Source organism: Abramis brama (genome assembly GCF_963993115.1).
Source record: "Abramis brama genome assembly, chromosome: 17".
NCBI lineage: Eukaryota > Metazoa > Chordata > Actinopteri > Cypriniformes > Leuciscidae > Abramis > Abramis brama.
The window spans coordinates 9,361,820-9,374,887 of NC_139979.1; the positions used below are offsets into that span (position 1 = coordinate 9,361,820).

The following is a 13,068-nucleotide window of genomic DNA, read 5'->3' on the forward strand; positions in this document are numbered from 1 at the left end:
TTTGCTTTTCAAACTAATTTTATGTATATTGATTTATCTTAACACACTCTCAATCTAAATATTAAAATCCATCATAAAATGAAATAGGAGACATGATGCATGAAACGTAAACTGTTCGTCTGTCATTTCCAATTAAGAAAAAAAAAGTATAAAAATATTATTTATGTGTGTGTGTATATACACAAAATGCTATAGCTATGACATTAGTTGGCAATTTTATTTGATTAATATAAAAATATATAATGTTATGAAACACAATGTTGGAAATGCTAATGTAGGTATGGCATAGACATTACAAAATCTATATTTTGGTTTCTTAAAATATCGCTTTATAAACAACAACTAGCTTTCTAAAGAAACTTAATCTTGTGAACAGCAAAGAATTAAACTGTGTTAATCTAGGATTAAAGCTAATCCTGGAGATTAAGACTCACTTTAACTCACTTTGCTGGGCATTAAACCTTTTTCTCCAGAATAAAACATCACTTTCATTTTTGGGTTATGGAGATTTTTATTATATTTATTTAAAAATGTATAAATATGAGACGCACCTGAAAAACAGGCCCAGATAATCAACCAACTCTTTTTTGCATTTTATGCACCAATTTTAGAACAACAATTGTACAACAATACTACACTCTTATTGGTAGCTGAAAGCGTGATCAAATTATGCAAACATTTATAACAAAAAGGGACCCCGTTGTAACATCCTACAAGGTAAAAAAAGAAAGAAAAAAGGATGACATCTAGTCGAGAAGACTAGTAATAATATTTACGCTGATCAGATATTGGTTGTGTCCGAAATCACCCCATACCCTCATATCAATATCAAATTTATTTATAGAACACAGTTCCAGTAGTGGGATTGAATGTGAGATTGAATAAGTGCACTAACGTCCACAATGGTTTCGGACACCCAAATGGCTGTTCCCTCAAATAGTGCCCCCATTTAAAGTATCTATGCAAAGGTTTTTGGCTTTTGGTATGGATATGTTAGCCTTACAGTTATCTAGTGTGCTCCAAAACGATGACAAAATTCGCATTTAGAAGACCAAATCCAACGTTGAAAATGAAAATCAGGTTGATGTCAGAACCCAACGTCAGATTGACGTCAATCTCCAACGTTGGATGAAAATGAAAATCGGGTTGACCGACGTTGGATGTTGATGTCAATCTGAGGTCGGATTCTGACGTCAACCCGATTTTTATTTCCAATCAAAATCCAACGTCTGTCCGACTTTGGATGTTGACGTCAATCTGACGTCGGGTTCTGATGTCAACCCGACTTTCATTTCCAACCAAAATACCCCTGGAACCAAAATCATCCCCTGACTGACATTACCATCTACTCAAGGACCTGGACAGAAATGTAGTGGAGTAAAAAGTATGATATTTGTCTTTAAAATGTTGTGAAGTTAAGTGAAAAGTAAAGTACATATACTCAAAAAGTGTACTTCGTTACTGTCCACCTCTGACAAGCAAACATGCAAATGGTTGGGGATGTGTAGTACTTTGTAAATGACAGTCATTAAACTCTGTAGAGCTTTCTGTAAGAACCGATTTATTGTGGGACATTAGACAATTTTACCACACAATAAAAGGCCAAACTTGAAGGGGTTTTTCCATGCGTTAATAAATAGAATGATATACATCTGATATAAACAAAAATATTGCACATAGCTCAGGCACATAACAAGTGTTCGCTGTACTGTGGCAAGCGCTGCCTTTCAGGAAATGTCAGTTTACAGAGCAACATGTGAAAAGCTCGAACTCTAGGAGAGAAATACGGTTTCACTTAACACAAAAGGTTGAACACATTTAAGGTTTGGCAGAAGGTTTTAGTTCTTTGGAACACAAGCGACATTTTAACTACAACAAAAATAACGGTCAACTGACAGTCAACCCCTACTGTCACTCCAAATGACTCTTATAAAAAGCAGGGAATAGCAGTCAGCAAAGAACAAGACTTGAGCAACATAACCACCTACATGATCAGATTCTGCAAAAATATTTATATATTTATACACGCAAACATAAGGGTAATAAATAACAAAAAAAAAGACAAATCAAGTCCCTTTATAGCCCCATAAATTCATCCTTTGTGCCTCAGCTGGCAAAAATACACAGTGCAAAGTAGGAATGTCACAACTAAACGGAAAATAAGTGTATGCGTATAATCACGTGTGCAAAAACACAATTTCTACTTGAAGATAAAGTTTAAGTGCTCTTGTTGTAGATGTGGGTGAGGGCTACTAAGTGTCTGGCCCGTGAGAGACATGGCGGAGTGAGTGCAATCCCATAACGCAACAGCCTCGAATCAAAGCTACAATGTTGTACACTGGAGCCCCTCCGACCAAACCGTGCTGCGAGTAGAGCCACGCCACGGTGGGCAGCACGGGCGCCGCCACAGCAACCAGATCCACCAAGAAGTTGTTGCTCCAGTGGCTTTTCCCCACCACTGCCATGCTAGAGGTGTTCTTTGAATTCTTCAGGTCGAAATTCAGCTCCTCCATGAACTCCGGACTCATTCCGGGCTCAGAAACGCACAGACCGGAATCACTGGGAGCATTTTGTGCAGTGTTGGTGCAAATGAGGCCGACATCTTTGACTTCTTTGTCTTGTGCTTCAGGTAATTTCTTCTTTATGGGTTTTTGCGGTTCAAGCAAGTCCTCAAACTTTTTGGGAACCTGCGCTGAAGGTAATTCCTGGGATTGGTGGGGAGAAGGAATAAGGAGGCCAGAGAAGCCACCACCCTGGAGCTTTAGCAGTTGGAAAAGGAGAGCTTGGAGATCAGCGGTGTAGATCATCTCATCCGTCTGGACACCTTTATCTTCTGCACTAAAGGGGTCGCTTGAGATATTCTCCTCTGTGCTCTTTTCCGAGACACTCGTCTCCAGGGTGGACAGTCCTGGTTGGGGAATGATCTTGGTGCCACCGTCCTGGCTTGAATCGACAGCAGTGGACATGAGAACCTGCTCCAGAATCTCTGCTCTGTTGGCCATCTCGTCATTGGCCAGCAGCTCACTATCAGCCATCTCCTCCACCGCTTGTTCCTCACCATGTAGATCCATCTCCAACTTTCCAGCGGTAGATATTTCGGGAGACTCACAGATAAAGTCTAACGTCGGCTCATCCTGCAAGTAGCAGCCATTCTGTGCTAACTCCATGCTGTGGAGTAAGGACTCCAGCTTCCTGTTTTGGATATTTATGTCGATGAAGTACTGCTGGATGCCCTTGTCCTTCTCCACGAGGCTGTTCTTCATAGTTTCCACCACTTGGCGCAGCTGCTTGATCTCTCTACGAGCTTCTTTAAGAGCAAGCTGAGCTTCCACACGGTGACATTCCTCCTCTATCCAGTCCTCCCGCATACGCCCCAGTTGGGACTTCAGCTCCTCAATCTCAGTCTCCCTGTAACCCATCAATGTGATATCAGTGTTTGAATTGTGTCAGAGCTCTTGAGGGAATTGCAATTAAAAATCTCATTTGTTTCAGTTTTAGTTACATAACTTGACCTCAATGCTGCCTTTTCTTGTAGTTTTACTAGAACATAATCATGCAGTGACTACTAACTAACATTAGCTGAATATCTTCTACTGTGTTTTATACAACTGTTCAGAGGTAAAAACAGTGATTAGTATAGTAATGTACGTGTATGAACAATCATAAATGATTGAAAACCGGGCATGTTAGCAGATTTCCAATGGAAAATTTGTTCTTAAAGGCCCTCTGAAATCAAAATGTAAGTTTTTTAGCTTAAGTATGAATATGTTAGCCTTAAGGTTATGAATAAGCTGGTGTGTTCCAAAACAAAGACAAAGAGAGACGGTCTCTCACTTCCGCTAAAATGGATCACGGATTTTTATGACATCACTGCGTACTTCAGCTTTTCATCACATATTCTGTCCAATCAAAAGCTCTCTAGAATCTGAAGCGTCCCGCTCCCTATGCTATAAATATACTACCTGGCCAAAGCGACCATTGACACATCACAAAGCAATATGGGTTGGAGATGTGTGTTCGGTTGCCCAAAAGCTAAAATTTTATTCCGTGAATAAAAAAGAAATCATACGAGAAGGAAATGGCAAGAATTTATTCACACCTCTACAATTGAATCCAACGTATCATCGCTTCCATGGTGCTGTCAAGTACGACTAGCAGTCTGTGAGGTAAACTAAACGCTATTGGCCATTTGAAAAGGGGGAGGAGCCATTCAATATGTCCCACCTTAGCTTCCTGTTTCAGTGGAAGTTACGTCAACGCATCATACAAAGCTGCGCGTTCCAAGGCACTTCAGTGGGCCTTTAAGGCAGTCCCCTAACTAATCCCATCAATTTGAACAGTGACATATTAGCCCATGTATGTCAAAGCAGAGTCTTACCGGTCACAAACTGTGTTCTGTGAGTCTCTGAGCTTGGTCTTGAGGTGTCGTATGGATACCTCTTTCTGCTGTAGAGGGGTAAGGTACTGCTCTGGATTGGGAGGCTTGATGCCATGATTGTCTCCGCAGGAATGGTAGCGCACAGGAGTAGTTCTTCTGTAAGTAAAAACAGGTTTACCTTTTTAAAATGTGATGCAGCATGGAAATATGAAAGCTACAACAAGACCTCAAGTAATGAACTACATGGCCTGTTGTGTGTGTAATCGGTTACTGTTTCCAATGCAAAATCTAAAATGTTCGAGCTTTTCTAATATTAAAAACTTCATAGAGCATACATTACACAAGCTAGTTACGACTGTTTCCCGAAACCACGTTGATTAATTATGTCACACAGGTGGTGGAGTAATAACTTCTTTTAATGAATCAGTTTGAGATCGAATTAATGCCAGATTCTCGCCATGAATTACATGGCATCTGAGGACTTATTTTGCTTTATTTTCAGGTTCAATCATAGGCTCAAAGTATGCACATGCACAAAACAGAGCTTTAAATCTCTTGACAAACTAAAAGATGTAAATGACATCTGTATATTCAAAATAAAAGATATAGATTGTACTGAATGTCAGCTTGCTTATTTTACTCAAGATAAGGATTTATTGAGTCCACATGTAATGCAAACAAGAAACCGTGCTTCACAGGTCGAGAGCTGTCGTTCCAACCACACAGCTTTGTGATGCTGTTTGCGAATGTTCGTTGGAACTATGGTTTCGGGAAACACAGACTCGTTGATCTATGCTGATAACGAAGGAACTTGCGACCATAGTTGGCTAACGATGCTTTTGGGAAACGCACCCCATGGTCAATAGAGAGAGGGGAAAAAACCCTAAACAATCATGCATTAGATAGCAAAATATTAAATAAAATTATGAAGTAATTAAGGACATGTATTATGATAAACAATTTTAGTACTGTCGCCATTTGATCTTGAGAAAGAGAAAGAGAAAGAGAAAGAGAAAGAGAAAGAGAAAGAGAAAGAGAAAGAGAAAGAGAAAGAGATGGTCCTTTTATCTGACTAGAGGCACAATCTCCTAGCAACCTGCTAAGTTGCTTTGAAGTCAAATTTGCATCTGTGCCAGAGATGGAACAATAGAAGAACAAACAAGGACACTGAAAAAGCCCAGGCAGGCATTACAGAGCACAAACATTCTGTGCTTAGATAAAAAAAAAAGAGAATCATAATGGAGAATGTGGGTTATAAAAATAATTAAATAAAAATAAATGGAAGCTACATATACCAGAATGACCCAGATTCACTCCTTTCCACCATGTCAGCGAGAATACCCACTGTTTTTTTTACCCTCAATCCCATAAAAGGGAAAGTAAAAAAGTCAGAAACACCACATCATGCTATTAACAAGCAAAACGACACTCCCTGACTGTGCATACTGACTGCGCACACATGAAATATTAATGCCCCCCCTCACCCTCTCTACAAAAACCTGGCACAGAAAAACACTTTACTCCCATCAGCCAGTCAACAGATTTGCTGTCTGCGTGGGCAAAATGAGAGCAGACAATTTTGTCAAAATCCCCACAAAGCCTCGCAGAGCCAAACCGTGACCAATCTAATCCTTTATTCTGTGAAGAGTTTGAGGACGCGATAACACACTCTATCTGTATGGTTCCTGAGCCCTGCGTAGAACATGCTCTCAACTTCCTGACGCGCCCTCGGCCTCCTGTCTGTCTGTTTGTTGGTTTCTGCCCCTGGTTCATACCTTCTGGTAGAGCTGGAGTTGGTACTGCTGTTGGTGACAGAAGGGGCTTTGGGGGGCATCCTGTATGGGGCATAAAGCTCTGCATCGCGAGAGGCGGTGGGGCTTCCCGCGGGCTTAAACACAGGCAGGCTCCTGATGTGAGGCCCACGACTGAGGGAGATAAGAGCAAACAAATAGGACAGGACTGTGTCATAATGGGCAAGATATGTAAGCTATGTTTGGAATAAAAAACAACCATGCAAAACATTCTATCAGAATGCATGGAACTTACTACTGCACATTTGCCAAAATCCACCATATGTACACCATTTACTGAATTTAACATGCATGTAATGAGATCATGTGACAACAATGATGCCTCGTTGTTTAATGCACACTGTTTTAAACATTATATTTAAAAAAAAAAAAGCAATAAAATGTCTTTTTTTGTTTGAGGCAACATGCAAAATTGTAAGATGACTTGGATGAAATATCAAATCTTACAGAAATCCCAAATATCAGCCATCTTGTATTAGGCTACAGATACAGTGCATAAAATAAAGCATAAACCATACCTGCGAGAAGATGAGATCTTCCCTGTGGAGTTGCTGGGCAGAGTTTCACGTGTCTTGTAGCTTCCAGTGCTGCTTGATGAGCTGAAATCTGTCTCACTGGCTACAGTGCATAAAAATGGAGATCAAAAGTTTAAAGTTTCCTCTAAAAAAAAAAAAAGTTGTAGAAGTAGAGACTTCAAACCTGGCAAATGCACAACCCAAGCACGTTTCAAATTAGCATATTTCCAGTAGCCAGATCAAAGAGGCTTGTCAGAGGATATAGGGTTACACACTTCAGTGACAAACATTGCCTGCTTCCATTATGGAAGAACTATAGCTGGGAAAGTTAAAGACTAAATCTTTCAGTTAATCTTTCAGAGGAATCCTTCACATTTGATTTCTCTTGAATATCACCTCAGCTGCAACCATTAACTTTTCTAGTTAGCTTTAGCACTTAGACCATGGTCTCTGCTTTGACAGCCATTCAAAAGTAATGTATTCCATCTTGCAAGCAACATATTAATGGCAAACATTTCATATTTTACCAGTGCAAGGGTTCCTAAAAGCATGGAATATTCTTATACATTTCCTGTTTCATGCAAAAAGATCTAACATTGAGTACGTACTTCCTGGAACTTCCATTGAGATGAAGTAGGAGTGCGAAGAGATAACTCTCTTAACTTTATATTAGACATCCTTATATCAGATCAAGACATGTTTCAGATAATGCAGTATTTTTTGGGGAAGAATAAATATAATAAATAAATGTATTAAGCATTTAATTCTAAAAGAGGTGACTGACAGACTGGGGGTAAGATAATTCAAGATCTTAATTTTTTCAAAAGTTTTTCCCAAAAATATACACACCTGAGAAGCATCTCTTTCCTTTTGACAAAACCATGATAAAGTGTACTCTTTTAAATATTTCTACTAACTATCAACCTAACTAACCAACTAAATAACCGAACAAATGTGACTCACTCACTAACAATCACAAAACTGTGCAGTTGCTCAATACGAATCAAGCTCAAATGCTGTGAATTCTCACAAGCAGTGGGAGGAGCCATCTACTTTTAATTGCACTGATTGGCCATCTACAAGCCAACCAATCAGTGTCCTCAATGAGACAGGGTAATCAAGCTAATGGCACCTGCTGCTTCCTGGATTGTGTTGCCTCCAATTATTTATGTCTTCAAGTAAAGACATCAGAGAAACCCAGTCTCAAAAACATCTAAATGGATTAAACAGGCAGGTGTGACCATCACATTAAAACAATTAATTACGCATCATACTTTCAAAATAAGAAACAGGGAGATAGGAAATAGAACTGCATGTGTTTACATGTTTGTACTCGCATCCCAGTGGACCTGCATGAAAAAGGATTTCATGCACAAACTGTCCTTGTACTAGTCGTGGTCATTTTAGTGACTAACCAAACATTAGCTTTCTAAACCCAATCATTCTAATTTGACATACTTTTCTGAATACAGAAAAACATGGAGTTTTATAAACATTCACTCAAAGCATAACTATTTGGCCTGATGTTATAATCATGTAAATCATATATCTATCAAAATATCTTTTTTTTTTAATTCTGATTGACTGTAAAGTGGCCATGAGCATCAGAAAGGCATTATATAAAATATAGCCTAATAATAATTAGTACTATTATTTTAATAGTTAACTTTTAGAATATAAAAAGTTTTATTTAAATAAAATGACCTTTATGCATGATGGAGGCAGGCTGTTGCTTCTCTCTCTTGTGCTTCTGCGTGGGTTTGCTCCACTCGGCCACTACGTTCATCCGAACTCTCTTCACTTTGACCGTGCGCTCTCCCAGAGAGGGTGAACCCATTGGACTGTTGTCAGAGCCTGAGAGGGTCTTGGTTGGCGATGCACATTGACTGCTTGGGCATCCAGTGTCATCTGAGAAGACAGATCCATGTTTAAATACTGCTCCACAATGATGTAACACCCATTTAAAAGTTATGCTATAGTGATTTTCCTTGTCAGAAAGGCCAAGTGCACTAGGACATCAACACACAAAATCCATCATACAGCAAATAATGATATTTCAGTGCTCATTTTTTATCTAATACTACATTATACTTGGAATAAAATTCCCAAGTATCCTATCAGGATCCTATCAACCTCACATGGCCTACCAGAGGACAGGCTGTTTGGGCTGATGGTTCTTTTCGAGTGCTGGGAGCTAATGTCAAAATCCTTGCTCTCCTCTTCTGACAATGGCATGTTGGACACCGATGACTCCTTTGCTTTAGTACGCAATGGGTGGAGGACAAATCGAGGGATACGGCTGCGCATGCTTCCCTTTTCCTTCACCTGCAGGAAATGGAATATTGATAACTGGTGGTGCTACGATTACATAGAGACAAGCAACCTACAGCCAGCATCCGAGGTGAGTTATTTAACCTTTTTTAAAGCTGATATTGAGCTAAAATGTGTGCGTCCTTGAAGTTATTTCAGTATGCAATGTAAGTCTTGCATGCATGCCGCTTGTCTCGCTGTAAGGAAAATGGTTTTGGGAAGGAAAAGGAAAGTAAGGAAAATGATTTAAAGTTAAGATAGTAAAGCACCTCATACATCTGCAAAGGTCCCATTCTTCTTAAATAGGGAATACTTCAAGTACAACTGTAAAAAAAAAAAAAAAAAGGAAACAGGTTACTTGAGCATGAAGTGATGGTATGACAAGCAAACCAGAAAAAGAAAGATAACAGTGTACAAAATGAGGTCATACCACGAGATGCCAGGCTGTTTTAACCCAATTCATGAATGGCTCTATAAATAGAATGGAGCTTATATGTCTGAAATTGAGGTATGATAAAGTATGATTCTAAATTGTCCATAAAAGAGAAAGGACCCCATCAGCCACCCACTAAATCTAAATTAATTTCACTAGTACTTGGAATTTAAACTGCAGGAACTCTTATTCAAAATTAAACTAATCCAGTGCTCCTATTCAACAGGATTCATTTGCCGGTCAGTGAATTTAGCGAGTGTTATGTAAAAGGCTTTGCACATTGAGAAGGAAGTAATATGGTCAATTTAATCCTTGTCTGTTTTGAGAGATGATAAAACCCCACCCTTCTGGTTAAACTTATTTAATTGCTTTGGGTGTTCCAGATCTGCTCATGACTAACAGACCAAAGCTGCTTCTGAATCATTTAATATAGTGTATCACGCTTGATTGACTATGACGTCATTGGTCCATTTCCGGTTGTTAGCAGTGTATGTGTGACTTGTTTTTCAGTATCTTTTTGATGTTGGTTATGTAAGGGTTAGAGTTGCTTTCAATGCGGATGACGTAACCCCTTAAGTTTCACGCATAGCTGCGTTCTCGCCTCTTTCCATTTTGCATCCGGATGCCATGTTTCTTTACAAAAGAAGTCAAAGCACCACCTTTATGTAAGTTTCCCATTCCTTTCGGATATGGAAAACATGTTTCTTGATTTTGAGTATCTTATGTCACTGCATTATTTTAAATTATGAAGTATTAAGCCACTTTTAAAAAATTGTTTATGGTTCATTTAAAGAAAAAAAAAGGTTTTGTGAACTGTTCTGAAAGGCGCCTTCCAGGCAGCGAGGGGATGGGTAGGTTTAAGGTTGAGGGTAGGGTTAGCTGCCTCTAAGGAGCCATTGGGGGCTTAAAACGCCATCGAGCGTTCTGAAAATGTACACTACCATTTAAATGTTTGGAGTCTGAAAGATTTTTTTTTTTCTGAAAGAAATTAATACTTTTTTTATAATGATACAAAATATTTATATTTCAAAAAATGCTATTCTTTTGAACTTTCTGTTTATCAAAGAATCCTGAAATACATGTATCACAGTTTCCTAAAAATACTAAGCAGCACAATTTGATTATTGATACAAAATTAAATTAAAATAGAAAATACTTATTTTAAATTGTAATAAAACTTTACAATATTACTGTTTTTTAATCAAACAAATGTATGCAGCCTTGGTGAGCATAATAGACTTCTTTCAAAAACATTACTAAATCTTGCCAGCCCCAAAACTTTTGAACGTTAGTGTCGATATTTTTTTGCCTTATTCAATTAACTATCAGAATCTTTTGACTGTCAAATTGCCACTCATGGGAGCTAGACTGTTCTCTCTTGGAGCCTTAGCAACACAACCAGGCAACACAGAGAAACATAGCCATTAAAGAAGCCAGATAGTGGTCAGTGACACTAGGCAGCCATTCACTTAACTGATGTCTTGTGTCAGGACAAGAAGCTTAGTGTTTTTACTCCTTGTCAGCCTAATAGAAAAGCTGAGACTAGTTTCAGCCTGACACAGTTAGAAGTTACTGATGCAGTCTCTCTTCAATCACCTTATCCATCTTATATGGAAATGGCATGACTGGCTTGAGGTGATAAACAGATGTGAAGTCACAGAGTTAGGTTATATATATTCATTGAATCACAACAGCTTATGTAATGTACTGCTCTGATTTAATTAAGAATGATTCCATGCATAAAACATGACAGTAAAAATCAACATCATCTTATTATTATTCTTTAGCCTTTTTATATTTAAAATGTACTGTAAATTTGAACTACTTTTTGTTCCGGTATGCAGAAATATAAGTAAACAGACTGTCCTCTGGCTACATACCTAGTCAACACAACACATTAAGATCTAGACACATCAGTTGCCTCAGCACCAGTGACTCCTCATTCTGTCATTAGTCCACTAAAGCAACGATGACTCAATGTTATTGGAGACGGAGAGTAATGTGCACAAATGCATTTGCTACTGGCTTTGAGTGCTTTCTCTGCTTGCTTGTTTGAGTGTTGCCATTTGAGCTTGACTACAAAAGAAGATGCCTAAATACAGGTTGTACATTAGTCAGTGAGTACGAATTTTAGCAATTCCTTTTCTCTAGTTGCTACTCTTTCAGTCTACACTGTGCAGCATTCCATACATTTTTAACTGACTAGGATTTTTTTTGTGCAGTAGATGTGAAATCTCTATTTCCAGTGAGAATTCAGTGCACTTTTGATACTTTTTGATGATATTTCTACCAGCTTTTAAGAATGCAAAAGTATATATATATATATATATATATATATATATATATATATATATTCATATATATATCATTTTGCTTTGTCATTTTAATGTCAGTTCAAATTAATTCCCGTTATTCTCAAAGAGGATTCTCAATAGGTTTTTCTAATCAGATTAAAATACATATAGGCTTATCATTTATAATAATTTAAAAAGTACATTATATATCTATATATTTCTACCATATATATATATATATATATAAATTACTTTCACCTTGTTTGCCTGGCTGTTGTTGAAAAATTTGTTCTTAAGTAGCTTGCCTGGTTTAATAAATAAAGGTTAACTTTTTAACAAACTTTATAGTGTTTTATAGCGTTCTGTGACACGACGTATTTTTTCTTTCCGCTTTCCCACAAATGACAGATGTTTTATAATATTTTGGCTTGCAAAAATGAATCTCAATTAAATCAGAGTTGATTAAGTTACCTGATTGACAAACGTTGACGCTTCTGCCCCACCTAAACCCCACATAAAAAAACACGATTTAAAATAAACTGCTTTTCTAATAGATGACAAAATTTTATTTTATTCCTATTGTTTCTTCAAAATAAACATTAATCGTACACAATACGTTAAACAATAGCAGTGTTATTCAGATTTAGAGCAAACATGTTGAATTGAAGCTTCGTAGCCTACCAATGTCTTTTTCGAATTAAAAATAGTCAAATCAAATAATATATAATATAGGCTATAACATTCTTTTCGTTAATATATGTTCATAAAAAACCCCGCTATGGAAAACAACAGTGTGACGCAGTAAGTAAATACACTTGCCTCGTGAAGTGTTGGATGGATCCTGATTCCTGTGAGTGAGAGTGAAGCATGCGCAGCCCCGTAACCCTTCAGAACAACACAATGCGCGCTCTCGGTCCTCAGCTCTTGTTTTGATCTGATGTGAAGGACTCTCAGCCTCTGTCTGCGAGAGAAGCCAGATTATTCCGCACAGCACATCTCAGTGCATCAGTGTATGTGCTCAAGCAGAAGAGGATGAGGAGATTGACATCGCCAGTACGACGTAAATGTTCCAAGTGTGTTATGTAACGAGCAGCAAGAATTAACTCTTACGTGCCCGAGTGAGATTTAACAAGTCGGGTTTATTGACGTGCACGGTTCACAGGCTAGTAGCCTATACTGATGACAGTAGTCATTTGGCTTAATGCTTTATCAAAAGTGACTAGAAGTCCCCTTGTTTTAGGGTAGTGATGGATGGTTAATGGATTGGAGTTGAGTCTGACCTTTTATTTAGCAGTCTAGTTCTTTCACCACACCCTATGGTGTTTTT

The 13,068-nt window shown here is 38.1% G+C and overlaps 1 protein-coding gene across 5 annotated transcripts; it reads right to left on the minus strand.

The window, feature by feature from the left end:
• Window positions 1-1,538: 1,538 nt before the first annotated feature.
• On the minus strand, window positions 1,539-12,922 carry sybu (syntabulin (syntaxin-interacting)). Of its 5 annotated transcripts, none has more exons than XM_084088504.1 (9): window positions 12,561-12,821; window positions 12,213-12,244; window positions 9,291-9,338; window positions 8,852-9,029; window positions 8,409-8,612; window positions 6,708-6,807; window positions 6,154-6,303; window positions 4,379-4,534; window positions 1,539-3,408 (listed from the first exon to the last, which is right to left on the minus strand). In XM_084088504.1, exons 4-9 carry the CDS (start codon window positions 9,009-9,011, stop codon window positions 2,253-2,255), a joined length of 1,926 nt encoding a protein of 641 aa, XP_083944630.1. In that variant the 5' UTR covers window positions 9,012-9,029; window positions 9,291-9,338; window positions 12,213-12,244; window positions 12,561-12,821; the 3' UTR covers window positions 1,539-2,252. The 5 variants fall into 5 exon arrangements, with proteins under 5 accessions (XP_083944630.1, XP_083944629.1, XP_083944627.1 ...); XM_084088503.1 differs by having other exon boundaries at window positions 4,379-4,531; window positions 9,284-9,338; window positions 12,561-12,772; XM_084088501.1 differs by having other exon boundaries at window positions 9,284-9,338; window positions 12,561-12,772.
• Between the last annotated feature and the right edge of the window lie 146 nt (window positions 12,923-13,068).